Here is a 23,331-nt window from a genome sequence, read left to right on the forward strand (position 1 = left end):
ATCCCTAGTATTTTGAAGTTGTGTTTCCAATTTATGGATTTACAATCACGATATTTTGGGCTTTTGGATAACAGATTTCGCAGATAAGTGTTATTGACAATGTTTAGGTCACCAGTAATAACGTGGCCAGTCGGATCATATATGAATGGGGAACTAGCACAGTGCAATCAGGAGGTATAGTCTTGAGATCCTGCAACACGTGTTTGTAATTGACAATTTTGTTTGCTATTGGTTTAGTATAGGTATAAGAAATGATAGGTATAGGCTGAGTTTTAATATAGGGAGCTATTTTCGAGCGAAATGAATTATGATGAAGGATATTGCTAGAGTTGATGGCATCGAGACCTTTGTTGGTAAAGGAACGTTTTATAAAGGATCTTTTCTACTTTTCATCTTTTCCAATGCGAACTGGTTTGAAAAGTCTGTGACTGGCAATATCCGAGATGATAGCTGTAAGTTTGTATTGGTTTGAATGGGGATTTGTAACAGTGGTTTCCAAACATAAGTTGTACAGAGAATGAAGTTTTGAAAGGGGTAATAAAAGGAAGCAGGTCATTAATAGAGACATCATGGAAAGCAGATGATGTATAATGACGATGACGATGACTACGTCTACGAGGAGTTGAGTTGAAAATGTTCAACACATTCACAGAGCTACAGGAAGGACTACATAGAAAACCTTAACCATCAATTTTGTCATTGCAACCATACGGTGTCGCAGTTCCCAATTGTCGATTCCAGTAGTCTTCCTTTTGACTACGGAGAGGTGTTGCAAGATGAGAACGATTAGTCCTGTTGTATATTTTTTTCGATGATGCGAACTTGCATAGAAAGGATTGAATGATCAGACTGGTAAACAATGCCGCTTGTATTGTTGTTGATGTCTGATCTATGGCCGCACATAAGTTTGATAAGCCTTCCTTTCGTTACACCGACATATACAAATCCGCAAAGGTTACACTCCAATTAGTAGAGGAGATTTGTTGATTTACAATTCTGATCATCGTAGCTTCTGGTAAAGTAAGATGTTTAGTTAAATTGCTAGTGAAGTGAGCATCTGTTATTAAAGTTTTACAGGTTTTGCAGTATTTGGTTGACATTTAGGAATGAGAGTGTTGTTCCGAGTCTAAAAGTACAAAATGTCTTGTCGATGAACTGAACACGGCCGCGAACGAAAATTAGTGCTGTCATTAGTATGATGATCTGAATGTGTCATTTTTGAGACATTTTTCATGTCTAGTGACACCTGCCATTTCTGACGACAGCGTGTTCATGGTGACGTCTGTTTTTGGATCTTTTTCAACTGGGCGACGTCCGAGCTAGTATTCTGTTTGATCTTCGTACATTCATGCATATAATGCTACTGGCTGGATGGTGTCCTCAGGGACAAAATATCCACCAGCAGAGAAATCGACCCAGTTGTTGTAAAAGACAGGCGATTGATACTAAAAGGACATTCAAACTCATTAGTCGAAAATAAACCGACAACGCCATGGCAAAAAAGGAAAAGACAAACAGACAAACAACAGCATGCAAAACTCAACAAAGAAAACTAAAGACTGAGCAACACGAACCCCACCAAAATCTGATGGCGATCTCAGGTGCTCCGGAAGGGTAAGCAGATCCTGCTTCACATGTAGCACCCGTCGTGTTGCTCATGCATGTAAGTACAAACCCGGTGATAAGTCTAATTCGGTAGGTCAAATTCGGGGAAAAGGGTACGAGATTGTAGTAACGACAGTTGGAACATATCCGTCGTCATCTGTGAAAAAGATATTCTATAACGGTCAACCAACTTGTGATGGCGTCTATAAAATTTACAAAGGGATAATTTCACCTTCACCACTTCGAAGTCTTAGTTTAATAGCTTACTTGTGAGCAGCAAAACTTTATCATGGAAATCATGATAGGAAATACAAGCCCTGGGATATCGTATCAACTGGGAGATATATACCCGTATGCAGGCGCTGCTGGAATGTTGCTACATAGAAATGGTAAGTTCACTATTGGGAAGCTGAAATCATCTCTTTTGTCGTAAAGTTTTGTTTTCAACCGACACTTATTGTCAATTTTTAGATGCATGTCAAGATATGAGGCAGACTTAACTGTATCTGTTATTAGTCTCATTCGGCGATGTGGCACTCAAGGAAAAGTGGAAGGGATTCTAGTTACAACAATTTGAACATATACGTTCTGGATATTCCAGAATGATCAACAAATCGTGAAAGCGTAGATAAAACTTTCGAAGGTATGAAAAGTAAAAAGAAGTAAACCAAAATACCGTACTTCAAGGAAAATTCAAAACGGAAAGTTCTTTAACAAATGGCAAATTCAAAAGCTCAAACATCAAACGAATTGAAATGTTATGGATATACCTTGACTTTAATTTTACAACTTGGAATCCTTGGTTCAAAAGCTTCCTTGTACGCAGCAATCATCTATCAAGACAATTATGATAGGAAACGCAAGCTCTAAAATATCGTATCAGGTCGGAGATATATGCTCCATATGCAGACGCTGTTACAATATTGTTACATAGAAATTGAGAGTTCACAATTGTGAAACTGAAATCATCTCGTATGTTGTAAAGTTTTGTTCTCAACCGTCCATTAGCGTCAATTCCTTAATGTAGTGATTACTGATGTCCATGGTATGGAAGTTGCGCCCTATTTAGTACATAGTGTTTGAAAAAAAATCTCTTAGTGTTTCGTATTGTTTCAAGAGAGTTCTGAAGTTTTGAGGGTTTTTTTTAAAGTCCCTACTGTGTTGTGAAGTTATGCTTATAATTAAAAACTCTACAGATTTTTGAAATGATTTTATTGTCATTGCTGGTTGAATGTAAGCTACTTATCTTGATAATTGCTTCGATTTGTGTGATAATAATAGCCAATAAGTGAAATAAATAAAAATAAATAAATGAATGAATCTGAATGTCCATCACGAAAGATGGAGATAAATAAAGGCAACAGTAGTATACCGCTGTTCGAAATTCATAAATCGATTGAGAAAAAACAAATCCGGGTTACAAACTAAAACTGAGGGAAACACATCAAATATAAGAGGAGAACAAATACACAACAGAAACACTAAAATGCAACTGAGTTGTGGCCCCTTGTTCAGTGAGGATCGTAATCATGTTGTTTTCGACTGCCCTCACTGCCCTCACCGACCATGAGACCACCGAATACTCAATCTAGTAAGTTAATTTTTAACTTATCCCTCTATTGACACCGTGACTTCGGGAACTACTATTACTATATGTTTTGGACCCAGAGATTGGTGTCCTGTTACAAGTGAGGCATATTGTTTTCAACTTACGTTGTTTAATGAAGAGTGTGTGTTACCAGCAGTACGCTTGCCATTTACGTTGTAGTTTTTTTTTCTTTTTACAATCTAGAATAAGGTAAACTGATTTTGTAAGTCAATGAAATAACACTATAATTCTTTCGTCCGATGAACATTTAAGGATATACCTTCATCAGGATCGCTCAAACCTAAACATTTGAAAGCCATGGGTGTATAAATTCGTAGATACGTTTGCAGCTACATGGCCAAAAAAGGGAACTATAAAGAATAGACAAATTCGTCTAGGGTCAACACTTTGACTGGTGGAGTTGGAACCTTTTTGTCTAATATTTTTTTAATTTATCAACGAGGAATTTTAGATAATATGTTAAAAATCATGTTTGACTACTGAGCTGATGAGCCACCCGGGAACTAACAGTCCACCAGCAGTGGCATCGATCCATTACTAGTAAATGTAAATAACACTTTTATAATAACTGTGCTTCCGAAACGATTTTCTTTATGTACCTTCATCAGGAACACTCAAACCTTAATATTTGAAAGCCAGGGATGTATAAATACGTAGAAACGTTTGGGGCTAATTGACCAAAAAAAAAGGGACCTAAAGATAATAGATAAATTCATCGAAGGTCAATTTTACCTTAGGGGGTTAGAATAATTTCTTAATCTATCAACGGGGGTATTGAAATGAGGTCGTAGTCGATCTGTGATCAAATATATTTTGAAACAATCTATAACCCAGTACATATGTTTCACTGGTGAACACCACCAATTCAAGCAATCATCACATTTAGAACATATGTAAAAGTAGCCCTACACTTAAAATCATAGTGCTTTTGAAGTATTAGGTTTTTTTTTAAACTGGCATTAAATTTACACGAATGAAACTTTTTATGAATGAGAAGTACATGTAAAGTTTGATGTGCCTGAGACTACTATAACACTCTAAGGATGTGCTAAATAGTATGCTAATTATTTTTTTGAAAATCAGAGAGCTACGAGATTTTTAAACATTGGATGGAAATTGGAATGTTGAATGTTGAAGATGATAAAGATATAATTCAGAATGTATACATAGTTTCGTGAAGTTTGACTTAGACAATCTAACTAAAATTAAATCCTTTAATTACTCCTGAGACTACTATAACACATGTGTTGTAGTAGTCTCAGATTACAGTCCAGTTCTGATATGTCGTGCATTTAATTTTGATTAGATTGAATTTTTTGAGAGCTGTGAAAATTGAAAAAAAAAATGTTGAATATATAGTGATTCTGAAATAGTGGTGTGTCCCATTTTACGGAAACTGAGATTTAATCCATCGTATATTTATTTAGTTTAGAGGTTGGTCAAATTTGCCGGGCATATATCTACATAGCACCGTTACTGGTTTCCCATGTAGAAAATTATGTGCTACCAGCACATAAGTTGCATATGAATCCAGTCGTCAGAAAGCATGCTGACGGTATATATTTTCTAGAGGTTGTTACATTCGACCTGGAGAAATATATTTATAGTGTAGTAACAATACTTAAAAGTGGAAACAAGTTCTGTAATTTTTCTTGCAAGCGAATGAAGAATGGAATGACGAGCTTTTATTTAGTCAGTTGATTGCACGTTTGATCCACATTATATAATTTTAGAAGACCTCTCTATCATACTTAAATATATTTTTTCCTGAAAAAAATCATAAGCAGTCGCAGTGAAACGCAGTGAAATCCAGAAAAAGGGAGTCAAATGGAGTAATGAGTGATTAATGAGCGTTGAAGTGCGAATGTTTACTTCCATTAGGGTCACCGGTAGATGTCGGTCTGATCAAAGGTTATGTTGTCAATATTGTCCAATCAACAGAGACTTGTTAATAGCGCGGCTTATTTGATGCGATCTTTTGGTGGGAAACTTCAAGGCGCCCGATCGCAAAGCTGGACAGGACGGAAAAAATTTCTGGGGAAGAAAGATAAAGAAAAAATGTTGGGAAGAAAACCATTGAAACAGATCGACAGCAATGGTTTGTATATGTTAACTACGTTAAATGAAAAAAATCCATTCTTATTTGTTTTTTTGTTTGTTATTCTATTCCACAACACTGTTTTAAGTCAGATCATATGGTCAGATCATGATTTCGTACGTCATATGAATTCGTACTATGCATGCTTTTCAATGGAAATTGTGACGTCACAATGCATTCTTAATAGCACGAAAACCTATGAGACGAGGATATATGTTTTCGTACGCCATATGAATTCTTAGCTGAATTTGCCGAGATATAGCTCTGAATAACCAGATGTCATGCAAAAATACTTTTTGTCTTGCATAAACGAAGTCAAAAAACAAGACTAGGTGTACTGTTTACAACGGCAGCATCAACAATGTATTTGTTTGTGATTAGGTCAGTTTATGGGGAACCACTAGTGGTAGGTCAATGCTATTTAGTATGCAGTTGCATATTAATGGCACATCTCATTTCCATGGGCATGGAGAATATTTGGCCCACCCCGTCAGTCATGGTCTATTGACTTCAAAAACTTTGCAACTATATAGTTTACATGTCAAATTTTGTGTTTAGGACAGTTTAAAAGGAATCAATAAGTCAATGGTATTTAGTATGAAGTTGTAATAGCATTGGCATTTCTCATTTCCATAGAGGTTATTTTGCCCCAGTGTTCTCCCCAGGCCGATATGACGCTGCGGTGCCGCAGCGCCTTCATTATATTTTTGTAGATCCCGCAGCGTCTTAATTGGCCGCTGTCCCTTAATACTTGATCCCGCAGCGTGTTAATTTTCACATTTTCATTATAAATGTTGGTTAAAATTGTCAAGTTACTGATCACCGCTGATGGGTCGGTCAGTGTTACGCACTATAATTTAACTGATAATTAGTTTTACCTGAGCCACGCTTATCTCAGCCTTATCGGACTATGTTATCTGGTAATATTAGCTTAAATGATCATCAAGAAGATATATATTTTTTGAAGAAAATTAAAAAAATTTAAAACTTTAGTGCAGAAATTGAAGAAATAGATCGCAAATACATTGTATTTACACATCGTGTGTGTGATCACTTGACCATTTATATAACGATTTTTTTTATTGGTCGAGAAGAAGAATCTATTTAAACACGACCAATGAACGTGTTGAATACACATGATAAATTTGAATACACATTGCTAAAGATATTTACGATGAAAACTATGAATGAAAGTATTAGTAGTTGAAACAATTAAAATAAAGTTTGATTAAAGATAACGAGGAGTGATTTACTTTAATAGAAAGTGAAAAAATGTTGCTTGCAAGGTAAATTCGTCTGAAACTGTCATATTTGTAGAAATAAAATGATCATTGAACATCGATCGTGAATCCGTGCGTCGGGAAATATGTGACAATCAACACGGGTACAGAATCGCCGCAGCTTCTGTATAATGTCACTGGGTAAATAATTTCAATGGTTTTAACTTTAACGAATTTGTAAAGTTTCGTTTATATCTATCCGCCAAAGATAGGATTAAACAATAATACGCACGGAAGCGTAATGTGAAACTACGGAAACTGGTCAGCTGTTCATTTATAAAAAAAAATTGTTTTAAAAAGTTGTATACCAAATATATTAACCATATTCGATTTTATTAATTCTGAATGAACATGTTCTCTGCAAATAACAAAGGGGTGAATTATAAGCAAAAGGTAGATGATGGAAGTAGAAGTTTTTTTCACACCAATGACTTCTAATGAAAAGGGGAATACACCTCCGTCTACACTGTCAGTATAAGCAGATTTCATTGCTTTTCCTAATCCCAACCAAGCTCAAGTTTTAGCAATTGATAAAAGCAAGCACCATGTTTCTGGTTTCAATGACAAGTGGCTGACTGAGTTTTCATGGCTTAGAAATGTTAAAGGGGGTATAATCAAAAGTTATTGTGAGTGGGGGTTTAATTTTTAACCCTGAAGAGGATAAAGACAAAGTTGAGGAACAGACTGTCCAACAAAATAACACTATCTTGAAACAATATCCCTAGAAGGAGCAGAGAGTAGAGATGAATATTTATATTTTGACTTCTTTAATTGACTGAATATAAATAACTTTTTTGTTTAAAATCAATTTATTTCATATATATATTCTTGTAATTCATTAATACTCTGCATTATTAAACACATAACACAAAGCATTATAATTCATATTGCATGTCATGATTTATGACTTATTGCTTCAGATCACAAACGTTCACTCTAAAAAAAGAGTTACGCGCCCTTGAATTTTGCGCCTTAAAAAAATCCTGGGGAGAACACTGTGCCCTGCACCTTCAGTCATGGTTCATTGACTTTAACCAGACTACAACCAATAGCTACATGTAGACCACCATTGAAGCTTATCATTAAAATTTTATTTTACAGTTATGGGAAACAAACTGAATGACATAGGTGCCTTGCTTCCAAAAGGGAAAAAGTATACAGTAAGTATCAAGGGCTACACTGGACTTTGTCAGCCAAATAAATCACCATAAAGGAAATTTTTGTCCGTTTTAACAAATTTGATGTTTTTACATACTGGATATAAAGTGAGTATATTTGTATGAAAGGAAAACTCAGGTATTCATCAATGACATTACAACCCAATGACACCACAAATAGAAAGCCAAATAGAGATTAATATACAATCTTCAACAATAGACAAGTGGTTGTTTGATATTTCCAGCTGTAAACTCTATGAGTGTAAAATGTTATGATGCAATTTAACAGAAACAGAAACTATGAAAGATCTGCCATCAACACCAAATTCTAGCCCCCCTCCCCTAAAAAAAAGTTTAAGATACAATGTAAGATGTAAGATTATTCACAAAGGCCACATCCATTGTCATAACATTTAGAAACTCCTATTCAAGTTGCATCATTAGATTTAGCCCTTGTCAAAATCTTAAGTTTTGGAGGTTTCTTTTCAAGAAGGTTTCCATATTTTATGATAACAATTTGAAAAATCGTAAACTAATAACTTGGAATAGATTTAATAACAATCTTTTCTTCATAGCATCTTTTTTGTTCTTCGTTAAACATTATTTTAGGGAAAAACTTGTGTTAACAAACCGCTTTATTACACAAATGTTAGCAGTAGATTGTATGAGTTATTGTTTTGTAGGTCTCGGTAGAGGGTAATATTGGCTGTGGGAAGACTACATTATTAGAGTACTTCAGATCATCTCCTAATGTTGAGGTAAGACAAATTACAAAACTGTTTACTATAAAATCAACATCATGAATTGTTTGTATTTTTAGCTCACCTGGCCCGAAGGGCAAAGTGAGCTTTTCTCATCACTTGGCGTCCGTCGTCGTTAGCTTTTTACAAAAATCTTCTCCTCTGAAACCACTGGGCCAAATTTAAATAAACTTGGCCACAATCATCATTAGGGTATCTAGTTTAAAAAATGTGTCCAATGACCCCGCCAACCAACCAAGATGGCCGCCATGGCTAAAAATAGAACATAGGGGTAAAATGTAGATTTTGGCTTATATCTCTGAAACCAAAGCATTTAGAGTAAATCTGTTATAGGGTAAAACTGATTTTCAGGTCAAGATCTATCTGCCTTGAAATTTTCAGACAAATCTGACAATCTGTTGTTGGGTTGCTGCCCCTGAAATGGTAATTTTAAGGAAATTTTGCAGTTTTTGGTTATTATCTTGAATTTTATTATAGATAGAGATAAATTGTAAACAGCAATAATGTTCAGCAAAGTAAGATCTACAAATAAGTTGTCATGACCAAAATTGTCAGTCGACCCCTTTAGGAGTTATTGCCCTTGATAGTCTATTTTTAACAATTTTTCGTAAATTTTTGTAATCTCTTACAAAAGTCTTCTTCTGAAACTACAGAGACAAATTAAACCATACTTGGCCATAATCATTATTAGGGTATCTAGTTTAAAAAATTTGTCCGATGACCCTGCCTTCCAACCATCATGGCCGACTTGGTTAATAATAGAACATAGGGGTAAAATGCAGTTTTTGGTTTATATCCCTGAAACTAAAGCATTAAGAGCAAATCTGACAGGTGGCAAAAATGTTCATCAGATTTAGATTTATCTGCCCTGAAATTTTTAGACGAATCTGACAGCCCGTTGTTGGGTTGCTGCCCCTGAGTTAGTAATTTTACAGAAATTTTGAAGTTTTTTGTTATTATCTTAGATATCATTATAATATCTAATATCTAATACTATTAATTATGATTTTAACCTTATTTTACATGATTTCCAAAGCATCAGTTAATACAGGTGAGCGACACAGGCTCTTGAGAGCCTCTAGTTTATATTATATTGGAATTGTACTCTTGTTTAGTAACTAATAGATTTGTAACTTGGGTAAGACATGATATGTAAAAAACATAACTTATAACTGCATTATCTCCCCCTAGTAGTTTGCTAAGGATCATGATCTAAAAATAGGATTTTTAAAGCTTTTTCCATTTTCTATTCATTATATTCAAATTACTTAACAATTTAAAATGTTAATTAACTCTTTATGGAGTACATTTTTCACTTGCTTGAGCTTGCTTTATTTATTGATGTGATATGTCAGGTAGATGCTTATGTTAAACAAATTGTAAGCTATACATAAGAAAATGTCTTTCTTGCAGGCTATAAGAGAACCAGTTGAACAGTGGACAAATATACAAGGACATAATGCATTGGTAAATATTTAGTTTTATAGAGCACCAGGAAAATAAGTCCTTCTACTATACATAGTTGTGCATGTATTGTTTGGGTTTCTTTCTTTATCATATAAATCCTAGAAAATAGTTTTTCATCATTTGGTTCAACTTGGGTGCATAACTGATTACACATTGTACAATTTGAAAAAAATAAAAGAATGAGAAGACACGAATGCCCCAGCTCAAGCTTTGTAACGAAAATGGAAAAGAAGGAAGGATTGACGGTCAAGGGTAACACTTAATGCCCCCGTCACCTTTGGCGGGGGGCATAATTATAAATGGTCACCAATGTTTAATGAAATGTATTTGATCTAAAATAAGATGTGGGACAAGGATGAACCTGACTATAAGCCACTGACACACTGTACAGCATTCAACAATGGACACAAAACATACTGTATTATAAGCAATTCATTTTATAAAAGGTTCTGGCATGTCAAATTTTATGTTTTAAATGAAAATAGCAACAACCTGATTTATGCTAAAACAACAAATGATAAACAAATATGACAGGTAGCAAGCAACTGACCACCACTAAATTACTGATTACTGACTTGGGACAAGCAGTGAGGCACATTCAGAATTACGATTAATAATGAGGATAAATAAAACTCACAAAGTATCGATCTAAAGAGTTTCTGCAATTCTTAAAGATAGCTCTAAACCAATTACAACAAATAAATAAGTCATTTCTGAGATTAAACAATCAATACACATCCAACAGATTTAGTATAAAGACCTCACAAGTCAAAGAAAAGTATGTTGAGTATTATAATGTGTTAATGTTTTTCAGGCTTTGTTGTATGAAGACCCACAGAGATGGAGTTTTACATTTAATTTGTATGCACAGTTAACCAGAATACAGATGCATGTCAAGCCTCATGTAAGTTGATAATGTAAAATATGTGTTCTTTTAATGAATTCTTCATCTTCAATCTTTGTACTCAAAACCCATATAATAGTGCTATCGTCCTGTCCATTCATTAGGTGGTGGTACCTGTTACTTTTACCCTCCTATGCTACTAATTAATACCCCCTGAGTTTAGGAATTTTTATATTCATTCAATATATTGAAAAATACCACCTACAAAAAGGAATATACCAGTCAACATGAAAGATTATGAAACCTCTGCTATCGCCTTGTCCATTTGTCCATCAAAATATGTTAATCAGATTTTCGCAGAAACTACTGAACAGAATGATTTCATGTTTGTCAACAGTTTGACAGTGATGAGTTGTAATGTAAAAGCACTTTTTAGCTCTGTTGGAAACTTATTCTTGTTTGCCCGTTCTTTGAGTCTTTCTATAGTTTTAATGAACTTAACTTGTTACATTATTTTGAATGAACTTCAAATTGTTCATTGTGTATCTCTCAAATACTACAAATAGGTCATCATCTCAACCATGATGAATTGTAATGTCAGATCTGTCGAGACACCTACTTCCTTTTTTTCTATATTTTGAATTTAAAAATAAAAAAGAGTGTGGGTGTACTAGGTATCACAACATGGGCATTGTTTATATTACTTTGCAAACATGAATAACCGATAATGTACCTTGTTTTAACTTAGTTAATTCCTTTCTACAAATATTGAATTGTAATATATTTATATTGCATATTTGCAGATGAAACCTGTAAAAATGCTGGAGAGATCTCTTTATAGTACTAGATATTGTTTTGTAGAAAATGATTTTAGAAAGTAAGTATATTTAATGTCTTTTTTGTTTTACACTGATCAGTCAAACCTGAACTTGGTAAAACAAAACTAGAAAATGACCTAAAGTCGAGGCAGCATGATGTACCTCAACTTCTTTCAATGTTTCTAGTAATATACATTGTAGGTGGCTAATAATGATATACAGTATGTTTTGTGACTCATAATTTCAGTTTTAAAAAGATGTGATACCATTACCAAATGGAAATCAAAACCCATAAGTTGAAGACGAACAAAAATTGCAAAAACAATTAAGACCGGCAACAGCATGGAAAGAATGAAGACTTGAAGTTAGACAAACCCTACACAAATATTATTATTGATCTAGTTGAATTTATATTGAAATATTAAACGTTTTGTAGCAAAACAATAAATGGTATGGAACTTGGTATTTTAAATGGATGGTTTGATTTTTTAATGGAGAGAGAAAATACGTCATTAGACCTCATCAGTATGTATATATTTATTTATGTGTAGTTATTATCTTGTAAATCACAATCTGATACTAATAACTATGCAAACATGTCTTTTCTGGTAATGAGCAGATTTCTTCTTTAAATCCAAATATAAGATGATTCAATTCTCACTTTTCAATCCGAGGAGTAACAAGGTTAGATTGTGATTGTCTTGATTAAATATTTCCTGTATAACTATCTAGTCAGCCTTGAACCCTTATGCTGATAATCTGGTTTTATTGGGCATTGCATTTCTGACAGCTTATGACAGGACTTGTGGGAGTCTTCGACAAAGATGGCATGTCCCAACTAGCTCTGCTGTTAATGCTGTTTTGGAGATATTTGAACGGGAGAGGATTTACATATTCTAGAAGGAAGTGTAGTCCTTGATACAGTAATATTATATCCAATCAAGGAAACATTGTTTTGGAGACAACAAATAATATTGATTTCTGTCCATATTATGAAACATTAAACATTTAAACCAATATTCATCATAATTAAGAACAATTTAAGATCTTTCCACCCGAAACAATATATTTTGATATGAAAATATTAAAGTCCGGGTCAAGATGTCATTTCCAGTGTCAGAGGATAGCTTACTGTATGCTGATTCTAAAAATATATGGTTTCTATACACTTTTGTTTGAAATAAGAAAGATAATTTGTCACTTCCGGTTTGAAAAATGTTCCTTCCAGTATTATATGATAGTTTACTTGACTAAATAAAAACAAAAAAATATGGTTCTATATACACTTACATTAAAATAAGTACAAAAAATGCTACTTCTGGTTTACAAAAGTTTTTTTCTAGTAGGCTTTTTCAAGGTCATGTGTGTGGCAACCTAATTCAAAAAGTCCAATGGCTTTATCATGCATCAATATATATGAAGTTAAACCAAATGTCGAAAAATTAAAACATGACCTTGACCTTTGACCTTGGCCTCATTTTCTTTTTGGTGGACCCAGGACCTCAAATCAAAAGACCCTAGGTCTCTATCACTTGTGGTTTATGAGTTTTTATAACATTTCTCTTAAGTCAAATACATAACTTGATAAGGGAAATAACTCTCATATGGAATCTTCAGATCTCTTCGATCATAATTATTCACGACAACCAGAGGATAAAAAGTGCAATTTGGTAAAATAATTTGTGTCGTAATCTTTTAAAGTTGCGAAAGGAGTAGTGCACACAAGAAAAAACACTGTTCAGGGAGATACTCTTACAAAGAAATTTTTTTCGGTTAAGCAGTGTCAGTTTCAAAAGCATATAAACTGTTTGATATCATATAGCAAAAATCTATTCGACATCTTTTGGAACAACAATACAGCACAAGAAAAAAATTAAGCGGAAGAAAAAAAAATAATCAGAACAAAAGCTAAAGGTTTTTTCACGGAATAGTGGAAAGACCTAATAAAATTGACAGTTCATTGAATGATGTTTAATATGTTCCTCAGTTGATGTTGGAGGAAATTCTTGCATCAAATTCAACCTGGCAAGTCTTTTAGAAACCATTGTATTCACTAATGCAAATGTATTGCTGGTTATTTAAACTTTGTTAATTTATAATAAGAATGTATAGGAAGGAATGGTATCTGATATCAACTGGCCTGTAAATATGCAATTTGTTATACAGGTTTGATGAATTTATTATTTTGAACCCTACTGTATGCATCTTAATAGTATATGTTTCTTTTACATGTTGTGCCCTTATTCAACTGATGTTGACTTGTTACTTGTATGTTTTTTTTATGCATTTGTTCTTTTTTTTTATGTTGGTGTGATTTATTTTTAGTATACCTCAGGGCTGATCCACAAGTATGTTTCAACAGAATAAAGAAAAGATCAAGGAAGGAGGAGTGTTGTGTTCCATTTGTAAGTTGATTTTAATAGATGTATATATTAATAAAAAATGATTAATTTCTGCCATAGGTTGCGGGTTCTCTCCAGGTACACTGGCTTCCTCCACCAATAAAAACTGGCCACCAAGAGATAACCAAGAGTGCTGAAAGTGCCGTCAACACCAACAATTAGTCAATAAATGATTCTGAAAAAAATGTAATATAAACAACAGAAATGTTGTATTTCTTTACATAGGTAGTGTATGCCTCTACATATCAGTTGTCATTTAGATAAATTGTCACAGAACAAAATCACTTGACATTGTAATGAAGGAGCTGATTTTGTATTTTATTTACTTGAAAATGTGTACCTTTTATTGTTGGAATTATTTACATAACTTCATTAAGAATGGTTATAACTTTGTATTTTAGGAATTAATCCAGTCTTTACATGACTTGCACGAAGAATGGTTGATACAACACAAGAAATTTAAACTTCCAGCCCCTGTATTGGTAAGTTATCAACAGAATATCTCTATGACCTACAGGCTGTTCCATTTAAATACACATGGGACCCAGGGAAGGCAATTTTAAATCTTAAATTAAATTGAGTCATGTACTGTGAAATGTGAGTGGAATTTTGAATTTGCCTCTGAAAGTTACCCCGTTTTGAAAATGTCTTCTCTGGGTACTATATATGTTAAGATGGAACAGCACTTAAAGGGAAAAGAGAATCTTTCAGAAATTATTGTGAAGTTTTAATTCAAATATTGCGACTTGGTGATTATCGCAGTAATAAGAAATCGCATTATGATATCTGATGCAGATTTTCCTGAAATTGCAATAATTAATCTTGCATTTTTGTCCTTTCTTCAAAAATCGCAATAATTTCTGAATTTACAGTATATAAAACGTTTGCAAATTAAATAACATATGGCATCAACCACAGAATATACAGGACCTTTAAAGTCATAAATGAGTGTCAAAACATTCTGTGCATACCAATGCATGCATATATTATAAACTAAGTCCTCTATTAACGATTTTTAAAATTTATTACAAATCAAAAACGTATAAATGAATAAAAAAAAATCATTCAATTGGCTGTCAATTGACTTTTGGGTTATATAAAACATTCATCTTTTTGTCAAATTTGAATTCACGTATAATGTGAAGGGCAGGATTAATCTTCTTAAACCACTATGACAATTTAAAAAAGTTTGGGTCCACTAACTTGAGTTGTATCATACCCCTACACACAGAGTCGGATGGTATACTGCAATATCAGACTCCTTTGGTCCTGAACTTTCCTTGTATATTACTCTGTAATTTGATATTTAGTGTGCAACTTTATAATGTTGAGTTGTACCATCTATTCTAAGTAATATTAAGATCTGTTGGGCAGTCACTTCCCGTTTGCCAATACTTTGAACTTTTATCTTTTATTATCCTACTGGCCATGGAATTTTATTGATTCATATTGTTCATATTTTGTATAAAAGATTTATTTGATGTTAAAGTTTATACCTGGTGATATTTATTTCTTTCAGGTGCTTGATGCAAACAAAGAATACTCAGAGATAACACAACTGTATGAAGATAAAAGGCAAGAAATTCTATGTGGATTTCACTGATAGGAGTCAAGATGTGTATGATTGTCAGATGAATATGTGTGTATGCAAGCAGTGCAATAGTTATGTCATTTTAGTGTCTAATGTTATATTTGATTGTCATGTTGAATGGATTTATATTTATGATTGTTATGTTGCATGTGGATGTTTTGATTATTTATTATTTTAGAATACCCAGGAATATTATTTAAATTACCAGTGTATTTTAAAGAGTAGAATTCGAACATGTCTGAATTGCTCTATCAAGATGTTAGGGATCATAGATTTATTCTTACGAGGAAGCTCTGAGCATGCTTGGAGGATGCTCGGAGCTTTTTAAGTAGGCTCTTCTCAGCAGTTTATGTGACAATAATTATCATGATCCATTAAGATGTCAATCAAATCTATACCACTTCTATAATAAGGAAAGTAGAGCATTATAGAGGAAGCTCAATTAACACCTGTGTAAACATCTGGTCTATTCAAATACATTTTGCATGAAATTTTATGAAACTATAAAATAGATAAGAAATTTTTCAACAGTACTGTGTAATGATTGGAAAGAAATCTCAAGTATCCACAAAAAGTAAAAGTCATTCAAATATTTTCTTATAAATATTTAATAATCATTTTTTTTTTTTATAATAAAAAAATTCTCAAATTTTGTAATGAGTTGATATGATTTAAATATAGTTTATATTATATAATATGCTACATAAAAGTTATCAAGACACAAACAACAGTCAGGGGGCAATACTAAACAAGTTATTTTTTTTAGTTACTTATATAGGTATTTTTTGTTTTTAAAAATTATTTAATAACTCAATAGTTATTTTAAATGTCAAAAGAAGCATGGACTAAATGAAGTTTTTAAGAATTTTGAGATCATTTCATTAAATAAAATTAAGTATTTATCCAATTTGAGATAAGTATAGAGAGGTTACTTTAAAATAATAACAAAAATATTACTGTTATAAATTATTTTATATATCTTTGAAAAACTTAGTACTTACAATTATTTAAGGAACATATGTAATTGTTTTTGATAAAGATTACAAATTATAAATAACTTCAAGTCTTAATTAAATCATAAGGTTCCATCTATTCATACCTGTCCATCTCTTAGATTTTAAGGGAAAATGATATTTTAATAGCCCCAAGAGACCAATCGTTGACCAAGAAGTGTGGCATCAGAAAGGCAATTAGTGTTTCAGGAGGATTTAAATAGTTTAATATTTCATTGGGAAAATAACCAGATGTCTGTGAAAATTTGTTAACGCTAGTAAAACCTGTATGAATGGACACATATAAAAATAATATTAACAGAAGTTACTTAGTAATATTTGAAACAGCCTCATTTTCAACATAACTTGTATAGGTAATTTTGAAAATTACTTGTTTAAGTAGTGCCTCTAACTAAACAATGGTAATATGTTTTTTTTTATATAAAATGATGGCTACTTTAGGAAAAGTTGTAATTCAGTATTGGACGGCTGGTTTGAGGGGGTAATACCACCATTGTTTTCCCTCTAGTATGTCTCTCTTTAATTGGCATTTTTTTTAAATTGTGCAGATTTGGATTTGTTTTAAGTAAATAAATACTTGGCATGAGTAAAGTTTTATCCTGTCCAGTGTTACAGTGAAAATCTAACATAAAATTGTTTTCCTCTATCAGTCTTCGTTTAATTGGTATTTTTCAAAAAAAATGTGCAGAATTTATCTATGTTATAAATAAAGAAATGCTTGACATGAGTAAAGATTTATCCTGTCCTGTCCTACAGTAAAAATACAACATAACTTTTCAGTGCATATAAGAAAGTAAACATCACCAGAAGTTAACCAATGAAATTCTCTCCCCTTTTTTCCCTGTTTACAAGCTTTAGTAGCCATGTCCCCTAAAATTTCCAAAATATTTTATAGAACACCAAATAGAATCTCTTTATTGCTTTGAAACACCCAAGATACATGAAACTGAATGTACTATGTTTTGGTAGTATGGTTATAAATAAATAACCATAGCTTGTGTCTTTGATGATTTTTATATTTTATTTTATATAGTATAAATTTAAAATATATCTATATTTTAAATATAAAATTTGAGTATTTTTTTTATATTGAAAAAGAATGATAATTATTCAGAAAATGTTTTAAAAACATTTTCTTTCTGTGAAGACTTGATATTTCTTTCCAAGCATTGTACAGTTCTATTGAAGAATTTCTCATCTATTTTGTAGTTTTGTAAAATTAATGCAAGATTCATTTCAATAGACCAGATGTTTACACAGGTGTTAATTGAGCTTCCTCTTTAATGCTCTACTTTCCTTATTATAGAAGTGCTATAGATTTGATTGACATCTTAATGGATCATGATAATTATTGTCACATAAACTGCTGAGAAGAGCCTACTTAAAAAGCTCCGAGCATCCCCCGAGCATGCTCGGAGCTTCCTCGTTAGAATAAATCTGTGGTCCCTTAAGAATAAAGTCTTTATAAATAAGAATTTAATTATGTCTGAATTCCTCTTTGAAAATGTTAAAAATAAAAGTTTTTATAAAGAAGAATTTAAGCGATACTTTAAATACATGTATGCATGTGATTTTTATACGATGATAAGTATTAGTTAATATTCTTGCTTGAAATGAATCATTCAATTTCTACTTTATACTTGTATAACTGTCAAACTTGTTGTATTTGTACTTTTATTTATATTTTTTTGAAAATTGTGGGAAGAAAATGAATAATTTCAGTTTTTATTTCTGATTTAGATATTAAACATTGATTTATTTTAAGATACATGCCACACATTTATGTTTTTTCCTTCTGTATATGAAATGTCAATTTAGCATTTAACCTTATATGGGCATCTTTAAAAACAAACTGGGTAATGCATTGATATTTACAAGATTATCATTACTGCTGAATTTGGTCTTTGTAGTAGATTTTTCAGCAAGGTGTCTATTTTGTGCATTTAAGTCTGAATAAAATTTTTTATTTGTATTTATTGAAGTACAATGCAGTAAGCTAGTAATAAATAAACATGTAAGTGTTTTCGATAGTTATACATGATATCACTGTTATGATGACATATCTTTTCAAGTCTGTTAAAATGCATTTTATTGACCGTATAGTCATCTAATTACTGGGTATTTTTACTTTCAGTAGTTTGCTGTATGAAGTTGAATTGGTAGCTATTCATTTGGTTACACCACTGCCTTCGTTGACATAAATTGTTGCTTAGTACTTTTGTCACGGTATCCAAATAGTATGAATTATAACATGCAAAATTAAAACACATCAAAGATCTAAAGTCGCACCTTGTTCAATCTCATCTACCTCAATATGATACTGTAAATTCAAAAATTATTGCGAATAATGTGACTGAATGAGTATCGCAATGATATTAACTCGCATTCTGATATCTATTACATATATCTGTATGTAGAATTTCCGGAAATTGCAATTATTAAACTTGCATTATTGTCTTCATAAAATATCGCGATAATAAATGCATGCAATTATTTCTAACTTTACAGTATTTGAAAATTTAATGAAAGCTTATTTTGACATCTTTTATTCCACTTCTATTTGAATTAAAAATATAATTGTCTTAAAACTTGCATACTGATTCAAATATATGTAAACAAGTTTCAAAATTGCACACTGTTTAGGTACTGTGATAGAAGCCATAATGTTGTGTTCCAAAAATTATTCAATACCTCAGTTATAATATTTGTCAGCTATAATTTAAGTGTTCAAATTTTTTATGAAGAAACAGAATCTTATTTGTTAACAAAGGTGCTTTTTGAATTATGCCACACAGAACTAGTTCATTTATTGATTTTTCAATTATGATTTTTTTTTTTTATTTGTTTGTTCATGTTTTTATTATTCAAAGTGTTATTTTGTTGATATTTTACCATTACATTTGAACTTATCTGTGGTTCTTTTCAACCATGTCACAATTTCATCAATTTATGTATTGTTGACTTATTATTATTTTTGCATATTTTGAAGAAACATAAATATACAATTTTGAAAGAGGCTCAATAAATTTTGTTTAAGGATGTCTATAATATATATATCGAAGTATGCAAATTCAATTGACTCCAGAAATATATATTAATCAATTGTGAAAATTTGTCTGCCTGAACACTCACATTGACTAGGGGATATAGTGTTACCCATTGTTTTTCTTCTTTCCCTTTCAAATTTAAACAGTTAGCTTGATCTTTTAGATATGTCTGTAGATATTCAATGGAGTTGAGGCTTACAAGTGTGTATATTGGTTATACTTGAATGAATATAACTCCTTTAAAAAGATATATCATAATGCATAGGACCACAATTTATATTTTGTTGTTTCAAAAGTAGTTTTCGTTCATTTTATTTTTTTTTAATTTATCAATGATAGGCAACACAGCCTTTTTTTTATATTTCTAAATTTGATAGTAAAAATGTAAAGATTTGAAGTACTTTTTTTATATTGGAAAGGATGTTACTAACTCTTAATGTCATGCATTATGGTCTCCATACAAACCATAATTGAAATATTGAACTCTGTAATAGTCAACTGCTAGAATTAGTCCCAATCATTCATTGATAGTCGATGATATTTTTATACATGAATGTCAAAATAAAGATTTTATACATATCTGTTGTTTATCTCACTCTCATTCATGCCCCATCGGTCCCAAACATTTATTTTTTATTGTCGAGCCTGCGACTTCTGTTGCAGAAAGCTCGACATAGGGATAGTGATTCAGCGGCGTTAACTAACTTCTTAAAAACTATATTTTAGAAGGTAGAACACATGGATATTTCATACTTTGTATATAGATGCCTTATGTTATGAAGTTTCCGTCTGTCATATGTCCAATGTACTTGACCTCATTTTCATGGTTCAGTGACCACTTGAAAAAAAAGATTTTTTGTAATGTTAATTTCTCTCTTATTATGAGTAATAGGTTATTAAACTATATTTAGTATGTGCGTATCTTGCAAGGTCCTTGTGCCTGTCGGACAGTTTTCATATGACCTCGACCTCATTTCATGGATCAGTGAACAAGGTTAAGTTTTCGTGGTCAAGTCCATATCTGAGATACTATAAGCAATAGGTCTACTATAGTTGGTGTATGGAATGGTTGCAAGTTGTACATGTCCAACTGGCAGGTGTCATCTGACCTTGACCTCATTTTCATGGTTCAGTGGTCAAAGTTAAGTTTTTGTGTTTTGTCTTTTTTTTTGCATACTGTATGCAATAGGTCATCTATATTTGGTGTATGGAAATATTTTATGATGTACATGTCAGACTGGCAGGTTTTATTTGACCTTGACCTCATTTTCACGGTTCATTACTCAGTGTTACGTTTTTATGTTTTGGTCTGTTTTTCTTAACTATAAGCAGTAGGTCAACTATATTTGGTGAATGGAATGATTATAAGGTGTATATGTCTGTCTGGCAGGTGTCGTTGACCTTGACCTTATTTTCATGGTTCATTGGTCAATGTAAAGTTTTTGTGTTTTGGTCTTTTTTCGCATACTGTATGCAATAGGTCAACTGTATTTGGTGTATGGAAATATTTTATGATGTACGTGTCAGTCTGGCAGGTTTTATTTGACCTTGACCTCATTTTCACGGTTCATTGCTCAGTGTTACGTTTTTATGTTCTGGTCTGTTTTTCTTAAACTATAAACAGTAGATCAACTATATTTGGTGTATTGAATGATTGTAAGGTGTATATGTCTGTCTGGCAGGTATCATTGAGCTTGACCATATTTTCATGGTTCATTGGTCAATGTTAAGTTTTCTTGGCTAAGTTTGTTTCTTAGATACTATAAGCAATATGTCAACTATATTTAATGCATAAGATTGATTGTAAGGTGTACATGTCGGTCTGGCATGGTTCACCTGACCTTGACCTCATTTTCAAGGTTCATTGGTCAATGTTAAGTTTTCCTGGTTAAGTTTGTTTTTAAGAAACTATAGGAAATGGGTCAACCTTGTTTGGTGTATGGAATGATTGTAAGGTGTACATGTATTTTCTGTTGGGTTTATCTGACCTTGACCTCATTTGTTTGACTCATGTTAAGATTATGTGATACTTGAAGTAAAGCTTTATATTTAGGACTATCAACATAAAATCAATGGTCAGTAAAGCAGACGAGACATTTCAGCGTGTACACTCTTGTAAGGTAACAGGTGTAAACATAGGACACTTTTCTTATTGTGACCAAAAGATTCATTTTAGTGTTTACATAACCTTTACTGATTTTTGTCTCGCTTTGACGGAGTTCAGTTTAGTTTATAAGGAGCCACTAGTGGAAGGTCAATGATATTTGATATGCAGTTGTACAAGAATTTGCAAATCTCATTTCCATAGAGATTTTTTTACCCCACCCCCTCAGTATTGACTTTGAAACTTTTGCTTAGTTTACATGTATTAGTTTGTGATCAGGTCAGTTAAGAGGAACCACCAGTGGTACGTCAATGACATTTGGTATGCATATGTATTAGCATTGGCACATCTCATTTCCATGGAGAATGATTGGCCCTGTACCTTTAGTCATGGTTCATTGACTTTTGAATATTTTGCATAACTTACATGTTAAAAGTATTGCAGTTCTGATTTCAACATTTGCAGTTTACTATCAAAATAACAAGGTGGTGAGAGATATCTCCGTCAACAGTTTATTATGGTCCATTGATCTGTGTTAAATGTTTAATACATGTATTAAGACATTCTACATACTTTGGAATCCAACCAGGACTCTCTTGGCAATTAAAAACCTCACCACTGAGTAGACATTTTATAACTCTCTAAACATAGGCTACTAGTTAAAACAAGAGGACTTTATGGTGACCTGAAGTTTCTTAAGTCCACATCATTTGGTCTCCTAAGGATATTCATCTCATTGGAAATCATGTCATATTTTCTTATTTTTATATAGACGAGATAAAAAAATTTGGTAAGTACAACCATCTGACACTCAACTTGTGATAAAACCAAAATGAGATGGTTTTCATATACTCTTCGCAATTTATTTGATTACAGTAAAAATAGGTCAATCATATTGAACCCTAATCAGCAATTATTTATTAGACTGCTTAACTACCCATTCTGAAATGCCTCCATAGACTTTTAAGATTGTCAATGAATAATGTTTTGAAAGGCTTTGAAAACCATGTCTCTTTACATGTAAATGGTATCACAAAAACAACATCAAAGGTCTTTGAAAATGAGCTGAAGATCATGTTGTAGGAAAGTATTCTATGTAAATCTTTATGATGACGGAACAACAAAAATGAGGTCAAGATGGATGTACACTTAGTCTATAAGGACCAAAGAGGATAAAATTAGGATTCTATAGTAACCGAGAAAAAGATTTTGTCGGATGAATATGTACACCTTGCATGTGAGAAACATCTGATCATGAGAATTTGTAATCTGGGAGCCAAGTTCAGCTGAACCTTGTCTGACAGACCTTTAAAAGTCCCCTGTTATGAATCGAAACACAATCCGCCTATTTTTGCACAAATGCACAATAAATATCAGCTTTATTTTCAAATAAAACTCCCTTCAGTTTGCATGTTTCATCCCATACTTTATAGCATATAACCCATACTTCAGTTTCTTCTGTTACCTAGTCTAACATCAGACTTTGACTTCTTTTAAACTGAGTTTTACTGTTTGTATTGCTGTGTGTTGGTTTA

The 23,331-nt window shown here is 32.3% G+C and overlaps 1 protein-coding gene across 1 annotated transcript; it reads left to right on the top strand.

Annotated features, from left to right (window-relative positions):
* The first annotated feature begins 4,735 nt into the window (after positions 1–4,735).
* LOC127708510 (thymidine kinase 2, mitochondrial-like) lies at positions 4,736–15,893 on the top strand. The gene is made up of 10 exons (XM_052213402.1): positions 4,736–5,312; positions 7,694–7,752; positions 8,433–8,507; positions 9,924–9,977; positions 10,792–10,881; positions 11,625–11,698; positions 12,076–12,164; positions 13,965–14,044; positions 14,443–14,523; positions 15,561–15,893. The coding sequence occupies exons 1-10, from the start codon at positions 5,129–5,131 to the stop codon at positions 15,642–15,644; spliced, it is 870 nt and encodes a 289-aa protein (XP_052069362.1). The 5' UTR covers positions 4,736–5,128; the 3' UTR covers positions 15,645–15,893.
* Positions 15,894–23,331: the final 7,438 nt, after the last annotated feature.

Source organism: Mytilus californianus, unplaced genomic scaffold, assembly GCF_021869535.1.
Source record: "Mytilus californianus isolate M0D057914Y unplaced genomic scaffold, xbMytCali1.0.p SCAF_7, whole genome shotgun sequence".
Classification (NCBI taxonomy): domain Eukaryota; kingdom Metazoa; phylum Mollusca; class Bivalvia; order Mytilida; family Mytilidae; genus Mytilus; species Mytilus californianus.